This window comes from Micromys minutus (genome assembly GCF_963924665.1).
Source record: "Micromys minutus genome assembly, chromosome: 19".
Taxonomy (NCBI): Eukaryota; Metazoa; Chordata; class Mammalia; order Rodentia; family Muridae; genus Micromys; species Micromys minutus.
Genome location: NC_137954.1, coordinates 40,010,214 through 40,027,486, shown reverse-complemented (window position 1 = coordinate 40,027,486; position 17,273 = coordinate 40,010,214). Strand labels below are relative to the sequence as shown.

The following is a 17,273-nucleotide window of genomic DNA, read 5'->3' as shown; positions in this document are numbered from 1 at the left end:
GCCTGAGTTCCAACTGTCATGCCAAATAAGTATAGACACACTAAACAGATGTGAGGGGACCCAGGGGGCCCATCCTTCAGAAGGGAGTTAGGATCTTCAGGTCTTTTGGATAGGCCTAGAGGTAGCAAGGCAGCCTAGAGGCTCTGGCTTGAGTGGACTCTAGGTCTCTACTACAGCCAGTTTTCCTCCCAGGGTTTCCAGGGCCCACCCACCCACCCACCCACCCACTGAGGTGTCAGAGCAATGCAGATGCTGTGGGAGAACTGAGACCTGTGTGGGATGGGGAGTGGGTACCTAAGGGCAGGCCCCTCTATCCCTGGAAGCGCCTTTCCATTGCCAATCATTCAGATGGTAGTCCTTTCAGAGTGTTAAAACTCAATCTTTATTAGCTCTGTTAAGTAAAAGTTTGAAGTAGGTTTGATCTTTTTTTTTTTCCAAACCAAATAAAAACTTTTCTGTTTTGTTCACCTCATTATCTTGAATTTCAAACAAGTAAAGACCTGTGTTTGTGACTTTCTGTTCATACCCCCAATCCTGCCTGGGAATGTGGTCTAGACTGCTGGCTTCTACCTCCTCCAACTGCAACTTGAGCCCCCTGATTCCCAGGGCTCACCCACTTTTGCCACATGTTCCATTATCAGTATTTGATTTCATTTCTCAGATATTTCTGTCTGTCCTTCCCGTAAAGCATTTTCTCTAGCTTCCGTTAACATCACCACCCTGACTGAACAGGGCCACCCCTCAGTACCACTGCAAGGGAAGCAGCTGGTAGACAGAAATAGGGACAAAGCAGCAGAAAAGTCTTGTTATGTCTCAGCAGCCTGGAATCCTGCAGTGGTGGTTATCCAAGTTTATTCCTTCCTCTGTGCAGACAGGGGCTCAGCCAGGTTACTGACACTTACCTGTGATGGCCAGAGAGTACAGTCTACAGAAAATCCTGGAAGAGGAAGCACATAGCATGCGTAGTTCCTTCCCCAGGTCTTAGGCATGTTCTTTAATAAAGCCAGGTTAGGGCTAGAGAGATGGATCAGCTATTACAGGCTAGGCTAAGAACCAAAAATGTAAGAGTCCGGTTCCCAGCACCCACAACTATCTCCCCAGCTACCAATAATAATAATAAAATAAAGACAGGCTCTTTCTTCACATTTGGGAAGGAAATGATCACTGAGCCTTCCAGACTGGCCTGGACTCTGCTAGGCTGCCCAGGACACTGCTGCCCCCTGGGGGCCACAGGCAGCTGCTAGGGTGTCTGTTGCACCTTTGATATTATAATGAGCCAATAGTAATGATTTGATTCTCCAGCCAAAGCTGGTCCATAAAGGACTACAAGCCAGTGTCTCAGCTTTGAATAGTGATGCCTCTCTGCAGGCATGCCTTTGACATTTGGGAGCTATTTAAAAAGCATAGCCCATGCTAGGTACCCACTTCAGCAGTGTCTTCACTCATATAAAAGAATTTCAAATCATCTGTCCTTGTGAGTGAAGTTTGTGGAAAAGCCGGAAAGAGTTGTTCCTCCCTACTGATGATCAGTATCTGTCAGTTAGCAGATGGTGTTGAAGACCCAGCCTAGAGATGGAGAGGATTCTCAGGGCACAAGTGTGTGCACATATGCGCATGTGCATACACACACACACACACACACACACACACAAATTTGATTTTAAGAAACTGTGATGTGTTCTTTGCACAAGCCAGTAAGTAGACAAATGGTTGGCCCTGCTTTCTGTTTTGAGCGGAATCTAACAGGCCACCTTTCTGCCACCTGGAACAGACCTGACAGTTCTCCTTTATGCCTTATGCCCTGGTCTCATGTAACACTCTCAGCCCTTAGCAGGCTTGCAGTTAAATTCTTCACGTAATAGAGCCTCTTACTGTGGTTTCTGTTGTGCTTCATTTTCTGTTTGTTAGCATAACTTAGCTCCAGATCCATTTTAAAAAGTAAGGGAGTCAGTAGGCTAGGATGCTCACTCTCACTCCACGTCTGTTAGAACAAGCTGGAAGGAAGGGGGTATTACAGGCGCGCCCGACATGGTATCTCTGGTCTCTTGCTTTTATTTCTGTTTACCGTTTTAACACATCTCTAAGACGACGAGTGTGTGACGACAGTGACAGCGATACAGGATGTGGCTCTCTGAGGAATGTTTTCTCCACAGGTGGATAGCGACACCATATGGAATGAGGTGCACTCGTCCGGGGCAGCCCGCCTGGCTGTAGGCTGTGTAGTGGAGCTGGTCTTCAAGGTAGCCACGGGAGAGCTAAAGGTCAGTCAGCACTGTGGAGCTAGGCAACACAAGGAGGTTCAGCCACTGCCCTTTGCCCTCTGGTGAAGAGCTGGAAAGGATTGGTGGGAGGAGGCTCCTGTCCAGGGTGATGTGGACATTGCCATGCTGGAAAAGAAATGTATTGTCACATTCTGAGATGTCTCTGTGGAGTCCTTTACCCTTCCCAGTTTATAGTAAGGCATTTTCAGGATTTTATTCTAAAATAATAACAGCATCTAGCATAGTGCAAGCTGCTGGCTCACACCTGCCCTACAACATGAACTGGTGGAGAGACACTTGGGTAAGACGGACTCGAAAGAGTATCTTGTGATCTCTATGGGAAACTGGATGCTTATCTGACCTGTGCCAGCGTTGGCATGTGGCAGATCTTGAAAGCCAGTGCAGTGTGGATCCTGCAGCTTCCTTCTTGTGTGGTTGTCTGACCCACAGGATGTTTACTGAACCAGACAGCAACTAGAAAGTTCCCAGCACACTGAAGTCTAGCAGAAATCAAATACCTTACCGTGCCAGGGTCCCTCTTAAGTACATAGGGACAGGCAGCTGTGAAGTCTGAGCCCCATCACTGGCTCCTGCCTACCTTGTTTCCAGAAGTAAATAGCCTTGTCTTCTTGAGAAGTCACTTAGATTTCCCCTAAGTTGGAAGACTAGAAATAATCTCATCTTTAGAAGGAAAATGGGTATCCTGGAGAAAAGAGGGACTATCTCAGCTCACAGAGACATATGCAGAGAGGCTTCCCAGAGCTAGCCCATACATGGCCTGACTCAGAACCACCATGCTGTCCTCCTACTCATCACAGCGTGCTAAAAGACGTGAGCCTTTTAAAGGTTGTATGTACGGTGGAAACTTCATGAGGATGTTCATTGGGAAATGCCCCCTTGAAAGTTCGTCTGTGCTCATTGTGAGGGCTGGTGTGTCTTCATGCCGTCCTTGGCTGCTGCTCAGCACCATTCACACCGTTGTCTGCTCCGTTCAAGAGGCAGGTAGAATCTGAGGCATGTGAGACACCATTTTAGACCTAACTGCTTGTTAGAAGCCAATGCCCAGGACTCTGCATAGAGCGCAGACGAAGAACAGAGGGAGTGAGTTGGTAGTGCTGAGCATCACAAGGTAGTGTCTGACTTTTAGATTTGCTTCCCAGCCTTACCACTGCTGTGTCCTGTCCTAAGGAGCCAGCTTAGCAGTCCAGCACCCTTGTTAGTAGTCACCTGACCTTTTTGTGCTCAGTTAAAGCTTGACCACTTCTTGGTGCTGGTGAAGAGTCGGAGGCCTACTGGGTGTTTTTACAGCAGCAGCCCCAGTGGTGTGCAGTTAGCTCTGTAAAGTATGATTGACAGGGAGTAGGCTGTGCGGCCATCTATCTAGTGCCAGCTCCATGGTGGTTCTTCCAGGTGGGAGTAGAGTTGAGTACTGTGAGCTGTCTGGAGGCATGACATGGACCCAACAGCACCCTATATGAGCGTTGTCTTTTTAGGGGATAAGAAAACAAGTTCTCATTTAGCCAAGCTAGCCTCCAGCTCACAGTATAGCTGGAACCTGCCTCAGACTCCTGATCTTCCTGCCGCCATGCCCAGCTTTCTTTCACTTGTATCCTTGTTTGCTGTAGGCTGCTGGTGAGCAACAGGCAACAAGACTATCCCGGACCCTAGCCCACACCCCTTCCAATGGCAGCCCTGACCCATAGGCATTTGAAAACAGCTGAGGGTCTTCTGTCTGACCTCACATCAGGAGCTCTGAATAGATCCCTTAAAAATGGAGCCAGACTTCCTAAAAGACAAGGCTCAGCTAACCCCATTCTCCATCCATGTCATAGGACCAGTAGTAATAGAAACCCTATTCTTCTATGAATTCTGGATTTAGTAACTTTCTTGTAGATAAGAAATGTCTTTTCTCACTATTTCTCACTATCTGCTATCATCTGCAGAATGGCTTTGCTGTAGTTCGTCCCCCAGGACACCATGCCGAGGAGAGTACACCCATGTAAGTGGGCACAGCAGTCTGATAAAAAGCATGGGTAACAGGGCTGGGTGAGGATCTGGGGGTTTGGGGAGGAACTTCATGGCCTTGTGCACATTGCCCAGGGTGTAGTGCTTTGTCTCCTCTGCCCACAGCCAAGGTAGACATGTGACTTGAGGTCCATGCAGTTGGATGAGGAGTATGGGCCCTGTCACCTGTTAGCTTCCCAGTTACATGTAACAAAGAGATGGTTCAAGTGGTAAAAATTAATATGACACCATGGAAACTGTGTCAGAGGAGTATATGATGATTGATGGTTCTGGTGTCTAGCCTACAGTAATAGTACCACTCACATTTTTTGATTGGTTTTGCCACCTTTTTAAACTAAGCAATATAATTGTTCAGAGCCTTGCCCAGAGACTTACGCACTTAGATAATCCCAAATAGATATTTCCTAAATGATTCTAGATCCTGTCAAGTTAACCAGTATTAACCATTAACAGTTTTTGTGTATGTCTTCAGCCTGTGTGTGCATGTGCACATCTGTCTGATGTGTGTGTGTGTGTGTGTGTGTGTGTGTGTGTGTCTGCATATTTATGCTATTTGCATGTGTGTTTATATATGCCTGTATGTTGTGTCTGTAGGTAGGTACCTTATGTTTTATACACTTAAATGTGCCTGTGTATATAACTAGGGTTGGGGAGGTTGTCTGTGGTGGGTAGATGTCTTCTGTGGTGTGTGTGCTCATACATCGGTGTGTGTGTGTGTGTGTGTGTGTGTGTGTGTGTGTGTGTGTATCTGTGTACAGTAGGATGTGTGTCTGATGGGTGGATCTTATGTGGTACATATGCTTCTATGATATGAATCTATGGCATATGTGTATTTAGTGTGGCTTCGAGTGCCTATAGTCTGTCTGTTGGTCCGTCACTAGCATCAATTGAGGTCCCCAGAAGAACCAACTGGCCTTCACCTTAACCTCAGGGACTTTAGATGATGCATGGTGTAAAAAACAGTAACTAGGTGTCTCTTCTGCAGGGGTTTCTGCTACTTTAACTCTGTGGCAGTTGCAGCCAAACTTCTCCAGCAGAGGCTGAATGTGAGCAAGATCCTCATTGTAGACTGGGTGAGTGGATGCCTCCCTAGTTCTGGAAAGAGCACGCATACCCACTGTTTCCCTAGTAGATAGCCTGATTGGGCACTGGGCCTTGACCGCTATTGATACTTGGAATTGGGGGAGTGAACTCTCTGGAAACAGACTCAGAGATCAGAAGAGTAAAGCCTCCATCCATTAGAAGTTGGTTTCAAGACTTGGGCCAGCTGATCCTAACCTCGTGGGCTCTGACCTGCCAGGATAGTACCCACAGTGAGAGTGGCCACCATGGCTGGTCCTCAACAGTGTCTCTCAGGAAGCTGGAGGATTGGAGGTCATGTCCGGCCTTTCTGTGTACTCTGACCTGGGGTCATGGACCTGGGCTGCCCACTACACCTGTGACTAAGCCTCTGTCTTCCTGAATGAACACAGCCTTCTACAGCCCACTATGGAGTGGCTGATTAACTCTGAGAGTTAGACCAAATGTCATTGTTGTGCCTGTCAGCATTCCTTAGTCACAGTGCCTAAGTGTCACGAGCTTCAAACACCAGGAAAAGAGGCAGCCTAGGTTTCTTTCAAGCCTGGATCACCCTGGTTCTGACTGAGAACAGTGGTCTCTAGGGCATGCATGCTGGGTGGCCCTGTTCTACAGAACTGTATGTTATGTGAAAATTGTAAGAAACCAGTGATTCTAATACACCTGCACACAGAAACTCTTTTGTACTAATGCCTCGTAACATACTTTACTAAACCCACATCAGGTTCAGATAGCATTTGGATTTCAAGCCCTTCTCAGTTTTGAAAAGAAACACAAAATATAAACAAGGAGAACAAGTCTACTCTTGGATCCAGAACAGGGCTTCAACAAGGCAGGGAAGGCAGTGTAGTTTTCTATACACTAGTGAGCCTGTTTCCTTCTGCATTCTTACCCTTCCTTGGGAAACAAGTAGAGAAGTGGGAAGAAAAACAGAAATGCCATGCAGTTGGTAGCAACATAAATGTGACAATTATGTTCTGGGAACAACTAAGCCAGCAGATGACCCACATAGACACAGTCTTGTCTTCCCGGGGCTGTGGGACATGCTCCCCAGGGCCACACATTGTATTAGAGTGCATGTCGGTAACACACATAGATAACACTGTGACCCATGTCTTGTACCCATTCACTTACTGTTCAGTGTTGCCCATGGTTCCTCCTCCCAGCAGGGACCTGGTGCATCAGATGAAGGGCACTTGTGTTTCTGAGTAGCGGGACATTGACACATCCACATCCTACACTGATCACAGATGACCCTGTAGAAAAGAAAGCTTTCCTCATTCCTCACCCCCAACGCGTATGCGCGCGCGCGCGCACGGACACACACACACACACAGAGAGAGACAGACAGACACTATGCAGCACAAGGCCACCTAGTGTACCCATCCTGGAAACTTATCCCTATGGCCCACAACAGTGGCCACCAGCCTGGCAGAAACAGCCAAAGCCACCTCTTGATAAATGGGCATCAAGTCATAAGAAAAGAGCTGGTCATTTCAGGGTAGGGATCACTCATGACCATCTAGGTTCAACTGCTACCTATCCTATGTCCGTGGTTCTCAATCTTCCTAATGCTGCACCCCTTTAATGCAGTTTTTATGTTGTGGTCACCCCCAATCAAAATTGTTTTTATTACTCCATAATTATAATTTTGCTACTGTTATGGATTATAATCTGATATGCAGGGTCTCTGAAATGCAACCCCATAGGGATTGCAACCCACAGGTTGAAGAACAGCTTCCCTTTGTGATGTGCTTGTAAGTAGCCAATCCACAATTAGTGATTATCCTTAAGAAATGGCTCACTTACCACAAATAAAGCAGACATGTAAGATTAGTCAGATGGCTTTTTTGAAATAGCAGCCTCAGCTCAGCTAGAAGCCTAACCCCATCCCTTTCACTGAAGTCAGGACTGTACTATGGTGCTCAGAGTTACTCAGACTCTTGCCTCAGCATCTTTATAATGCTGCATGCACCCTTTGGCACCTGATCATGAGGTGTAAGCCTGGCCAAAGATTCCAGGGTGTTCACCACCAAGTAGGAACTGCTACTCCAAAGTACAGGGCACAGATGGATGGTAAGGGCCTTACTCAAGGCCTGAACCTCCCTGAGCCAATTCTCTTGTTCTCTCAGGATGTGCATCATGGGAATGGGACCCAGCAAGCCTTCTACAATGACCCCAATGTTCTCTACATGTCCCTGCACCGCTATGACGATGGGAACTTCTTCCCAGGAAGTGGAGCTCCAGATGAGGTATGTGGACTGTGTGAAACGTTGTATCTGGGGAGCCATTTTGCAGACAGATACTGCAGCTATGGGGAGAACCGGGTAGGTGCAGGCCTGCATCTGCCACAGAAGTAACATTTCACATGTGTTACAGCTCAGACTGCCCTGCCAGAAAATGGTAGCATGGGTTTTGCTGTGCATGATTTAGGCCAGAATTTTGTCTAGTTTAGTGAGAATCTACATACCATTCCTGGTTTCATCTGGAGCAAACAAAATACACACAATGGAGGTTGCTGTACTGCTCCTCCAGGATACCTGCTTCTCTGTACTTTGTGGTACTCCCAGCCACATTCTTAGGGTACATCCTCAGGCAGCATTCCCATGTCCATCTGTCCTCTGGCATCTGGTACGACCTAGTAGGCCCAGCTTGTCCTCTGAAGATGGTTCTACCGTAGAGTCACTTCTGTGCACACATGATACATGGTCCTCAGAAATATCAATAGTTCTCCTAGTTCAGGGCCTGAGAGTAGCTGCAGCCCTGTGGAAACTGTTCCACTGATGACAGTGCCTGGCACTGGTAGCCAGCTTCACTGTGAGCTCACATACAAATGCCCAGGACCTGTGGCTGTCCCTGTGGGCACGCCAGCCCAACACATCCTAGTTCACTGTCAGTTGTACCAGGTATTCTCTTCAGAGTTGGTGATAGTGTCTCTCCTTGTTGGCCACAGGTGGGCACAGGGCCAGGTGTGGGTTTCAATGTCAACATGGCTTTCACTGGTGGCCTCGATCCCCCCATGGGAGATGCCGAGTACCTGGCAGCCTTCAGGTGAGTACCCCACAGTTCAACCACAGAGATTGGTCCTTCTGAGTCCTGGACACCCAAGCAAGCTGGGGACTCTGAGGCTAGTCGCTGTTACTGCCTCACTTCTGCTCCCTTCTCTTGAGAGTCTGTTAGGGTCCTAGCAGTAAGATGGGGGTGGGAGGCTTCTGCTGTGCTGGAAAGAGTTCCATGAGTCACTGGAAACTGAAAATGAAAAGATCTCATTCCCTGTCCATTCTTCCACAAACCCTTTGTGAAAAGAAAGTGGAAATGAATCCAGGAGAACAAGCCCTCACACCTTATCATCTGTGCTGCTATGGTCCCTCGCTTGGGCTACAAGGTGGTTTACTTTTTACAAAATGCTGACTTTCATCCTCTACAATTCTTTTTATTTCCATCAGGCCAGACTGCAGCTAACAGTGGATGGCTGGGCCTGTTGCATTACTCCTGTTTTCCCATAGCAGCTCTCCCCAGCTGCTATGCACTGTGGAGGCTCCAGGAGAGTCAGCCATAGCCCAGGAGCAGTTCCAGGGTCTGGGTGGCCTGAGAGGCCTTGAGTCTCAAAGGCTCTCTTTTGTATTGTGGATGAGAACATAATCAATCTTCTCTGCCTCTTCAGAAATCCTGGGGTTCAGTCTTAACCTCTGTACATATGAAATACATATGTACATGCAGATTCCTTGTGTGTGTGTAGATATATGTACATGTGTCTGTGTGTCCCTACATGGTACTATGTATATGGCTTTCTATATGTCTGTGTGTGTGTGTCTGTCTGTCTGTCTGTCTGTGCCTATTGCTATATGCATATATGCCTGTAAGACATAAATCTCTAGAGGTGTGAGCAGATGTGTATGCATGTATGCAAGTATAAATGCCCCTATTTAGTGAGCTGTGTCTGTAGAGTTTCTTGCCATGCGCTCTGTAGCTGTGGTGCCAGTCTCACGGGACTTCCCAGCATCCGCTTGCTCATTTTAAAGTAGGTTCCTAGTCCCACTTCCCATTGGAAAGGTGATTGGGGTCCAGTTTGGTAAAGTCCTGGCCCACTGAGTGTGACTCAACTAGCCCATCAGTAGTTTTAGAAGTAACAAATGTCATTTGACAAGATTGCTGTTCAGCTGTTGTCCAGGTGCAGGCAGAGATCACTCAGGCTGTAGAAGCTTCATGGTGACTGACCTGCCTCTCTCCACTGATCTGTGCTCACCTCACTTACACACTTTCCCCAAACACTGGAAAGTCTGTGAAAGGTGAGCCTGAGAACCAGGAGTGTCATGCACTCACCCAATAGCACTGAAGCCTGGCCCTCTCCACAGCACTGGAGATAAGAAGCATCAGTGGTGTGAGAGGAAGTCATTGCCCAGTTAGTAGCCTTTGTTTCTGAGCAGATGCTGTTTGCAGGTCAGGGCCTGTAAAGGCCTCATGGTGGCTATGGTACAGAAAGAAAATAATATTCTTGATGACAATAAGGGGATACCTTCCACTCATCAGTCCTTGGAGCTGGGTAACTAACTGGGCCAGCCTCATCCCCCAGGCCTTGTGCTTCACAGGGGGTATTTCTTGAGTATGCCTGCAGTTCTGTGGTCCTGGGACCCAAGTCTGATCCCTGGTGTCCCTGCCCAGGTATCTGCAGTATCTGACCTGCCTGGCCAGCCTTTGAGGTGAGCCTTCCTTCCTCAGTCATCCTGACATCTGTTCTAATGTTTGGCAAACTGTATGAATGATAATCCCTTATTGAGGGCACCTTCTAAAGCTTCAATCGCTTCTTTGAAAAGGGAAATTGTTTCAGGTTGTCTCTCTTTTTTTTTTTTTTTTTTCTTTTTATTGATTTTAATGTAAAGTAGCACTTTGAAGTTCACAATTTATAGTTCCCTGGGCATCATGTGGGGAAAGAAGGTCAGAGGCTCGTTCTCCCTTTCTTCTTAGTCTCTGCCTTTGGGGCCCCTTGGGACAAGGCATGCCTCAAAAGCAGCACCTTGTTCTTCAGAGCCCTCTCCTGCCAGGTCACATTTTCAGGGGATCAAGGCTCCGATGAAGAAAAGATAAGAAAATTGCCCTTAATGAGATCCAGAAGCGACGGGCACTTTCTCCTCAGGCTTATAGACTTACAAGAGAAAAGGAACTATAATTCAAACCAGGCCCCAAGCCAGGCACAGCTTTGAAGTTGTCGGGGCTCAGTCAGAGCACCATGGGCTGCGAGGCAGTGAACACTGTCCTTAGCCTCCTGGACCTGTCCACAGTGTCACAGAGTCATGTGTCATCAGGAAGCTTAGCAAAGATGACAGCAGTGCTGCTGTTCTGAGGGTCATCCATGATTTCTCACTGAGGAAACACTGACCTCAGACTACAGAGCCCAAGTGCCTTTCATGGGCCTTGAGCCCTCATTCCTATCTGTTGACGCCTTCTTCAAAGAGCTGTTTTGGGAACTGGTAGTAAGATATGCGTGGCCCCTGTGAATACACACTCTTTCTTCTGAGAGACAAGCACTCACTGTGTAGAGATTTGGTCAACCCATCAACTACTTTTATAAAGGTGGCAACCCACTGACTCCTTAGATAGAATTTTAGCAAGCGCAGTCAATGATGGCATTCTTAGAAGTCAAGACACAGGAGCATAAAGTTCAGCACTGGAAGTCCAATGAATCAGCAACCTCTCTTGATCTGCTTGTCCTCAAAGAGAAACCAAGGATAAAGTTTACATCTGTGATGCAGAGGATGGCTCCCAATGAGGTCCAGGCTAAGCATTTTGGAGGAAAAGATTATCCCCAAGGAAATTGCCTGTTTACCTTGATCCTGGAGGATGCTGTTGAGGTTTTCTTCCTGCTGGTTAAATAAAAAGTGACCTGTCTCCTGTGGCCTGGGTAAAAGACTTGGTCCCAGGATAAAGCATCTAGCGTGTTTGAGTGGACAAGTCCAACAGAAAAGAGGTCTGGAGAGTTGATCTACCTTGTTAAGCAGTAACAAGCCATGGAGTTGAGAAACTGAAGCTGATATGAATGTGGACAACATAATCTCCAATGCACTTATTTGCAGGAGCCAAGAGTCAAGAGAGCAGATTTGGGTATATAGCACAGAATGTTCTGGCTGGGGACGTTTTTTGAGAAAGTAACAGAGTTGGCATTTAGTAATCTAATCTAGGAAAGGCAGGTTTGGTGCATTAGGACAATGTTTTAGGTGTAAAGAAGTGAGGGCCCTACTCTGGTTCCCTAGAGACTGGGGCTGGATCAGAGAGAAAGTCAGACTAATTGAGGCCAAGCCATTGTCAGTGTGAGTTTTGTTTTACATGAGTGGGGGGAGGTATTGAAAACCAGAGGAGGCCTGTGGAAGAAAAGGCAAGTTCTCAAATAAGGGGCTGCCAGCCTCGGCAGTTTGGGGTAGGCTTGTTATAGTGAACATGGGGAAATCAGAGTCGAGTCAGGCTGTCAAGATGGAGAGTGGACCTTGGTAGCTTTGCTACAGGATATTAACCCCTGGGGTAATGACAGGACTAGATGGGGGGACACAGGTTGGTGTCCCCTGGTATGGCAGCCATCAGCCTGAATTAAGTTAGAGAGATTCATTCGTTCAGTGGCTCTCTTCAGTTGATGCTCTGGGGCTTCCAAAGCACAGGAGCTAGGAACACCTGCTCTCATGTGGGAAGGAACCTAGTTGTTGAGGCATTTGTTTAGTATGTATTTCAGAGATGTCTCCTGTGTGCATTCTGTTTTCTAATAAGACATGGGATGTGTGATTGTAAACTTTTAGATTATGCCTGGTACTGGCCTTTCCATGTGGCTAGCACTGAGCAGTTTCTCTGTAAAATGCAATTTGGGCCTGCATTCCTTTCTGGTGCAACCCCACCTTTCACCAAGCAAGTCACAGTGGCGCAGACAGATGTGAGCATGTGTCCTCTGGGCTGTGCCTGTGCATGAGAGCCCATATGCCACGGGTTGCAGAGGTGGGATGGTTGGTGTAAAACAGGGCCCAGGACAGTTCTGGTAATGAAGGTTGCCTAAGCTGCAGAAGAGACATTCATCACACAACACAAGTCACACAGCATACATAGGATGACTCCACATGTTGAGGTCACCTTCAGAGAAGCCACTGTATTCTGCGTCTGAGTACCTATAGGGACCTTAATTCCCGCCCCACAGCAAGGGATGAACTTGGGTCACATTTTCAGCTCTCTCAGAGCTCTGCCCATTTTGACTCATCTCTCTTTTCTTCAGGCAGATGGTAAATTGATCTGTTATCTTAGGAAGCTTTGCCTCCCTGCCCTAATATCAAACTCAATAAATACACACACAAATGCACAAAAGGATGGAGAGGAAGCCCACAACAAAATTTTGATCTTCTATTTCAAAATCAAGGTTGATGATTTCAAATTTTATTTTGAGAGGTAAAATATAAACTCACTCTCCCATTTTCTAAGAATGCCAGTTAAGTATGAACATTCTTTGAGGACATTCTTTCCCACGTGGCCCTGGGTAGGAGGCACATCCACAATGCAGTAGGGTGTGTCCAGCTGATACACAGAATTTAAAAAGCCATGTTCCAACAAGGAGCAAAGATATTCCTATGGTGTCACAGATGGAAGCTGGAGACACCCTCTGACACACACCTTACCTTCAGGTATCCTAGCTTCAGCACATTTTCAAAGTCAGCTGAGCAGCCACCAAGCCTGGGACATCTAAAGATTGTGTATCTGCTAATATCCACTGTTGCTGTGTGCAGGGGCCACTTTGGCTCCAGCCTGGGGAATGGTTTGTGTATCATTTTGGTTGGCTTCTAGACCATAATACACAGCAGTTATAAGCATCAGTACTCTTAGTATGAGCTCTGTCTAATAATGATTTTAGCAGGTAATTAGATAGTAAGTAGCTCAGGTATAGTCCAAAGCTAAGTACTAAAGCCCACCATATGCACTTGCTGGAGTGCTTAAGCAAACAGCTCTGGTTTTACTTGGAAAGAAATTGGCTTAATTTTAAAATCCCCGTGAAACCCCTAATAGGTTCTATTATTCTGAAGACAGGAGTTCTGTGGCAATGTCTTCATTGAGTAAAGATGTTATCTCCTTGGTATGATGCTATCATAACCACTGTCCAGACATCTTGTCAGTTCAGCATCTCATACCCCAAGGAACACCCTAGACTCAGGCCCACAGACCATGCAGTGATGTCAGTCACAGAAGTCAAAGGATCCAATGACATTCTCTACCCTGACTGACTACAACATAAACTTGCTCCTGACCATTGTAGCATGTCTCTAGACAAATTCCAGTGTATGCACTGGATAATTGTTGGCTTAAATGCTTTGTACCAATGAAATGGCAGTCTGGTTGCCTTTTTTGCAGAGGGGCACACTGACAGCTGTGTAGTGTAAGACTGAGGTCCTTCACTGAAGAGCACGGCATGGCATGCAGATGAATTCAGGGCAGAGATCTGCAGCCACAGCCCCTGTTTGCATCTTTTCTCATCTGTGGTTGCTGCTTTGACACCACAGGGCATCTGTACCTTGTCTCACCCAAGACCAAAATATTTTCCACCCAGACTTTTGCAACTCTCTTGGCCCTCATCTGTGGTTAGCTGGATGTGTCCTGCACTCTTTACAGTGGTCCACAGGGTCCCCAAGGTGCAGACTAGCTTTTGGAAAGGCCCTTTAGCCTAGAACAAACAATTTCAGGAGACACTAGACTGTGTACACTTCTAGAGCAGCAGAAATCCAATTCATCCACAATTGTCCCACTTTGGTCTAGAATACCTGTATAGGTTCCAGTTACCTAGGGTTGAATATATTGTTTAGGAGACCTCTGCGTACCAACCAGAGCCAAGCCAACTGAAGTGCCTTCTCTTCCTTTGCAGAACGGTAGTCATGCCAATCGCAAATGAGTTTGCCCCAGATGTGGTACTGGTATCATCGGGATTCGATGCTGTGGAGGGCCACCCCACACCTCTTGGAGGGTACAATCTCTCTGCCAAATGTAAGTCACCAGAGTTTACCTATCCCACTTTTATGTCTCCTTATGCCACAATTGTGTGTGTTCTTTGTGAGGCAGTAGGAGGAGTCTCACCTGCATTTCTCAGTCTGAGAGTATGCAAACAGCCATCAGCAAGCCCTGAGAAGCAGGAGGCTAAGAGTTGAAAGTCACAAGCTCTAGGACAGAAACCCAAAAGGGCATCAAGTTCACTAGTGCATGCACCAGTTTTGTCGGCTGTACTGTGACATAAGGTCTTTTCTAACTACCAGAGGATGGGTCCAGTCCTACCTAGCTGACATGTGCTTGGTGCTGAGTTTTGTTCTCTACTGGAGGAGTCGACCCTCTAATCTTTATAGGTTTAGAGCTGGAAAAGGAACCAACTAAGAGGCCTTGTATCATACTGTTGCTGCACTTCTCATGGAAAGGATGTGGAGGCCTCTGGCTGTAGCACCTTGGGTCACACGATGGCCTGGCTTTTTATCACCCATCCTTGCTGACTAGAGGCAACAGGAAGCCTAGGGTCCTGAAACCTTGCACAAGTACCTTCCTCAGTCAAGGTCCTGTTATCCTGGAGCTGCTGTCTTCTCTGCCCATCAGTGTATCTAATTGCAGAGGGTGGCCTGTCTCTCAGCTTTACCATGGTGGATGTGGGCCCAGCAAGGGAGTTATGAGACAGGAAGTGGCCTTTGGGGTGTCAGTGCTGTCATTGCTTCTGCTGTGGAGTCCCAGAGGGGCAGAGTATCCATGTACCACAGTCTGTGTTCCCACCTTCTAACCTGTAACCCCAAACAAAGCCAGTATCAACAGTTCCATCAGAGACATGTAGGTTTGCCATCAATTTTGCCCACTACCTTCTTACAGCAAGCAGGAGATATAGCCTTGTGTGGGCCTGAATCTGGTCTGGTGAGTGGGCTGGTTTACTAGGGCTTTCCTAGTGCCTAACCTACATCAGCCTGTCTGGCTGTGCATAGCATCCCCATGCGCAGCAAGTGATATGCTGGGTGCTGGCTGTGAATACAGAAAAGATTATGTGACCCGAAATGGAAGCAGATACCCAGACATGTGGGAAAGCTCTGTGACCACACAGCATTGACATGGGTATGCTGCTTTCCACGTGTGTATGTATGTGTACAGCATATCAGATGTCCAGGAAGGCAGGGTAAGATACAGCACTGAAACCAGAATTCAGTCAATCAGATGAAGATACAATCCAAAAACCAAACTAATGACATGTTAAGCTGGCCTTGGTTACTGAAGATGACACCTCAGCCCTGTGTTTATAGGGGTGCTGAGGTGAATGTCTGGAGCTCCATTCATGTGTCCTTCTGCCTTTGCAGGTTTTGGGTACTTGACAAAACAGCTGATGGGCCTTGCTGGTGGCCGGATTGTGCTGGCCCTTGAGGGAGGCCATGACCTGACAGCCATCTGTGATGCTTCTGAAGCATGTGTTTCTGCTCTGCTGGGAAATGAGGTATGGAGTTGTCAGAGCCCTTCAGAATGTGCCTTACCACAGGCAAAAGGCTGCTGCAAAGAGCTCAGATGGTAGAAGGATCCATCTCCCACCTGAGTGGGCAGGTCAACCAGCCTTGGGCTGCAGCTATTATTTCCCGGCCCATGTAGTAAGTCTGACTCTGGCTAAGAGATGAGCAGAAGGGACACAGAGTGAACCCAGGACTCAGAGATGCTTGCTGCAGCATGTTCTCCCCTCCTGTTTCAGTCATGCCAAGGATAATGTGCTAGCCAGGCCTCATGTTACTCTTCAGGTCTCCAAAGTGGTCAGGTTTCTCTGGGAGCTTGTCTGTGGTCTTGGGTGGAATCAGCATGCTCAAGCTGTAATTAGCTTAGAGCTGGGCTGGAACCTCTTTACTAGCCATCGTTTACCTTGTGCATTCAGGAGCAATGCTTAGGTTAGGGTTCTGTACTGCCCCACTTCCCACTGCAGGGATGAGTCAGGGACATTGGCCTGCACGGTAGTCTTCGGTGGATCAGTCACATAAAGCTTCTGAGGGCTAAACTAGAGTGAGTACCATGTGGATTCCATCCCACTGTGCCCGAGGAAGACCCCTTGTTGACATTCCTAGCTCCTTGTGTTTATACTGCACCCAACAGAGACCCAATACAGCCTCAGGTTAGAGTGAAGGTGAAGTTGTCACATAACCCTGGAAGCCCCTAATGCATGTGGTAAAACTGATAGATACATAACCTTCATTGAAGAATCCTCAAAACTGTATCTAGGCCACTGGTTCTCAACCTTCCTAATGCTGTATTAAAGAAACTCTTTTATACAGTTCCTCAGATTGTGGTGACCTCCAACCATAAAGTTATTTCTGTTGCTACTTTATAACTGTAACTTTGCTACTGTTGTGAATCGTAATGTAAATCTCTGTTTTCTAATGGTCATAGGTAATCCCTGTAAAGGGGCCATTTAGTGCCCCAGAGGGGTCACGACCCATAGGTTGAGAACCGCTAGTCTCGGCCCTTCTGGCTGGTATGTGTATTTGTTACCCGGTGTATATATGTGATTCTTGCTTCATAGGTCTTGCTCACATTGATCTCCTGTGGTGGTGTTTAGATGCTAGGAAGGAGTGAGCCAGGAGTGAGAAGCTCAGTACTGGAGCCTGTGTCCCAGGGGCTGCTGGGTTGGTACCCTCAGGTAGCTCAGACTGACTTTAAGTGTCACAAAGAAATTCCTCAGCTTCGGAATTATAGTGACAGTTGAGTCAGAAGCTCTGAGATCTACCCCTGCTGTACTTGTTCTTCAGGGCTTAAGAAACTACTGTCCCAAGGAATACATCCAGAGTTCTTGAGCTGTCCCCACCATGTAGGCCAGGTCTCGATGAAAACCCTCTCTGACCTGGCTTGCCAACACGTGCCAGCTCAGGGTTGGCCCATGTGACACAAAGGAAGTTGTCAGAA

The 17,273-nt window shown here is 47.3% G+C and overlaps 1 protein-coding gene across 5 annotated transcripts in view; it reads left to right on the top strand.

Moving 5' to 3' along the window:
- HDAC4 (histone deacetylase 4) overlaps positions 1–17,273 on the top strand; it is a 234,540-nt gene that overhangs the window by 200,386 nt on the left and 16,881 nt on the right. For all 5 annotated transcript variants that reach the window (XM_080933234.1, XM_080933233.1, XM_080933232.1 and 2 more), the window contains 7 exons: positions 2,154–2,261; positions 4,205–4,260; positions 5,272–5,359; positions 7,496–7,615; positions 8,317–8,414; positions 14,242–14,360; positions 15,695–15,828. In XM_080933234.1, coding sequence (XP_080789360.1) covers positions 2,154–2,261; positions 4,205–4,260; positions 5,272–5,359; positions 7,496–7,615; positions 8,317–8,414; positions 14,242–14,360; positions 15,695–15,828 — 723 coding nt within the window. The remainder of the gene's footprint in view (positions 1–2,153; positions 2,262–4,204; positions 4,261–5,271; positions 5,360–7,495; positions 7,616–8,316; positions 8,415–14,241; positions 14,361–15,694; positions 15,829–17,273) is intronic.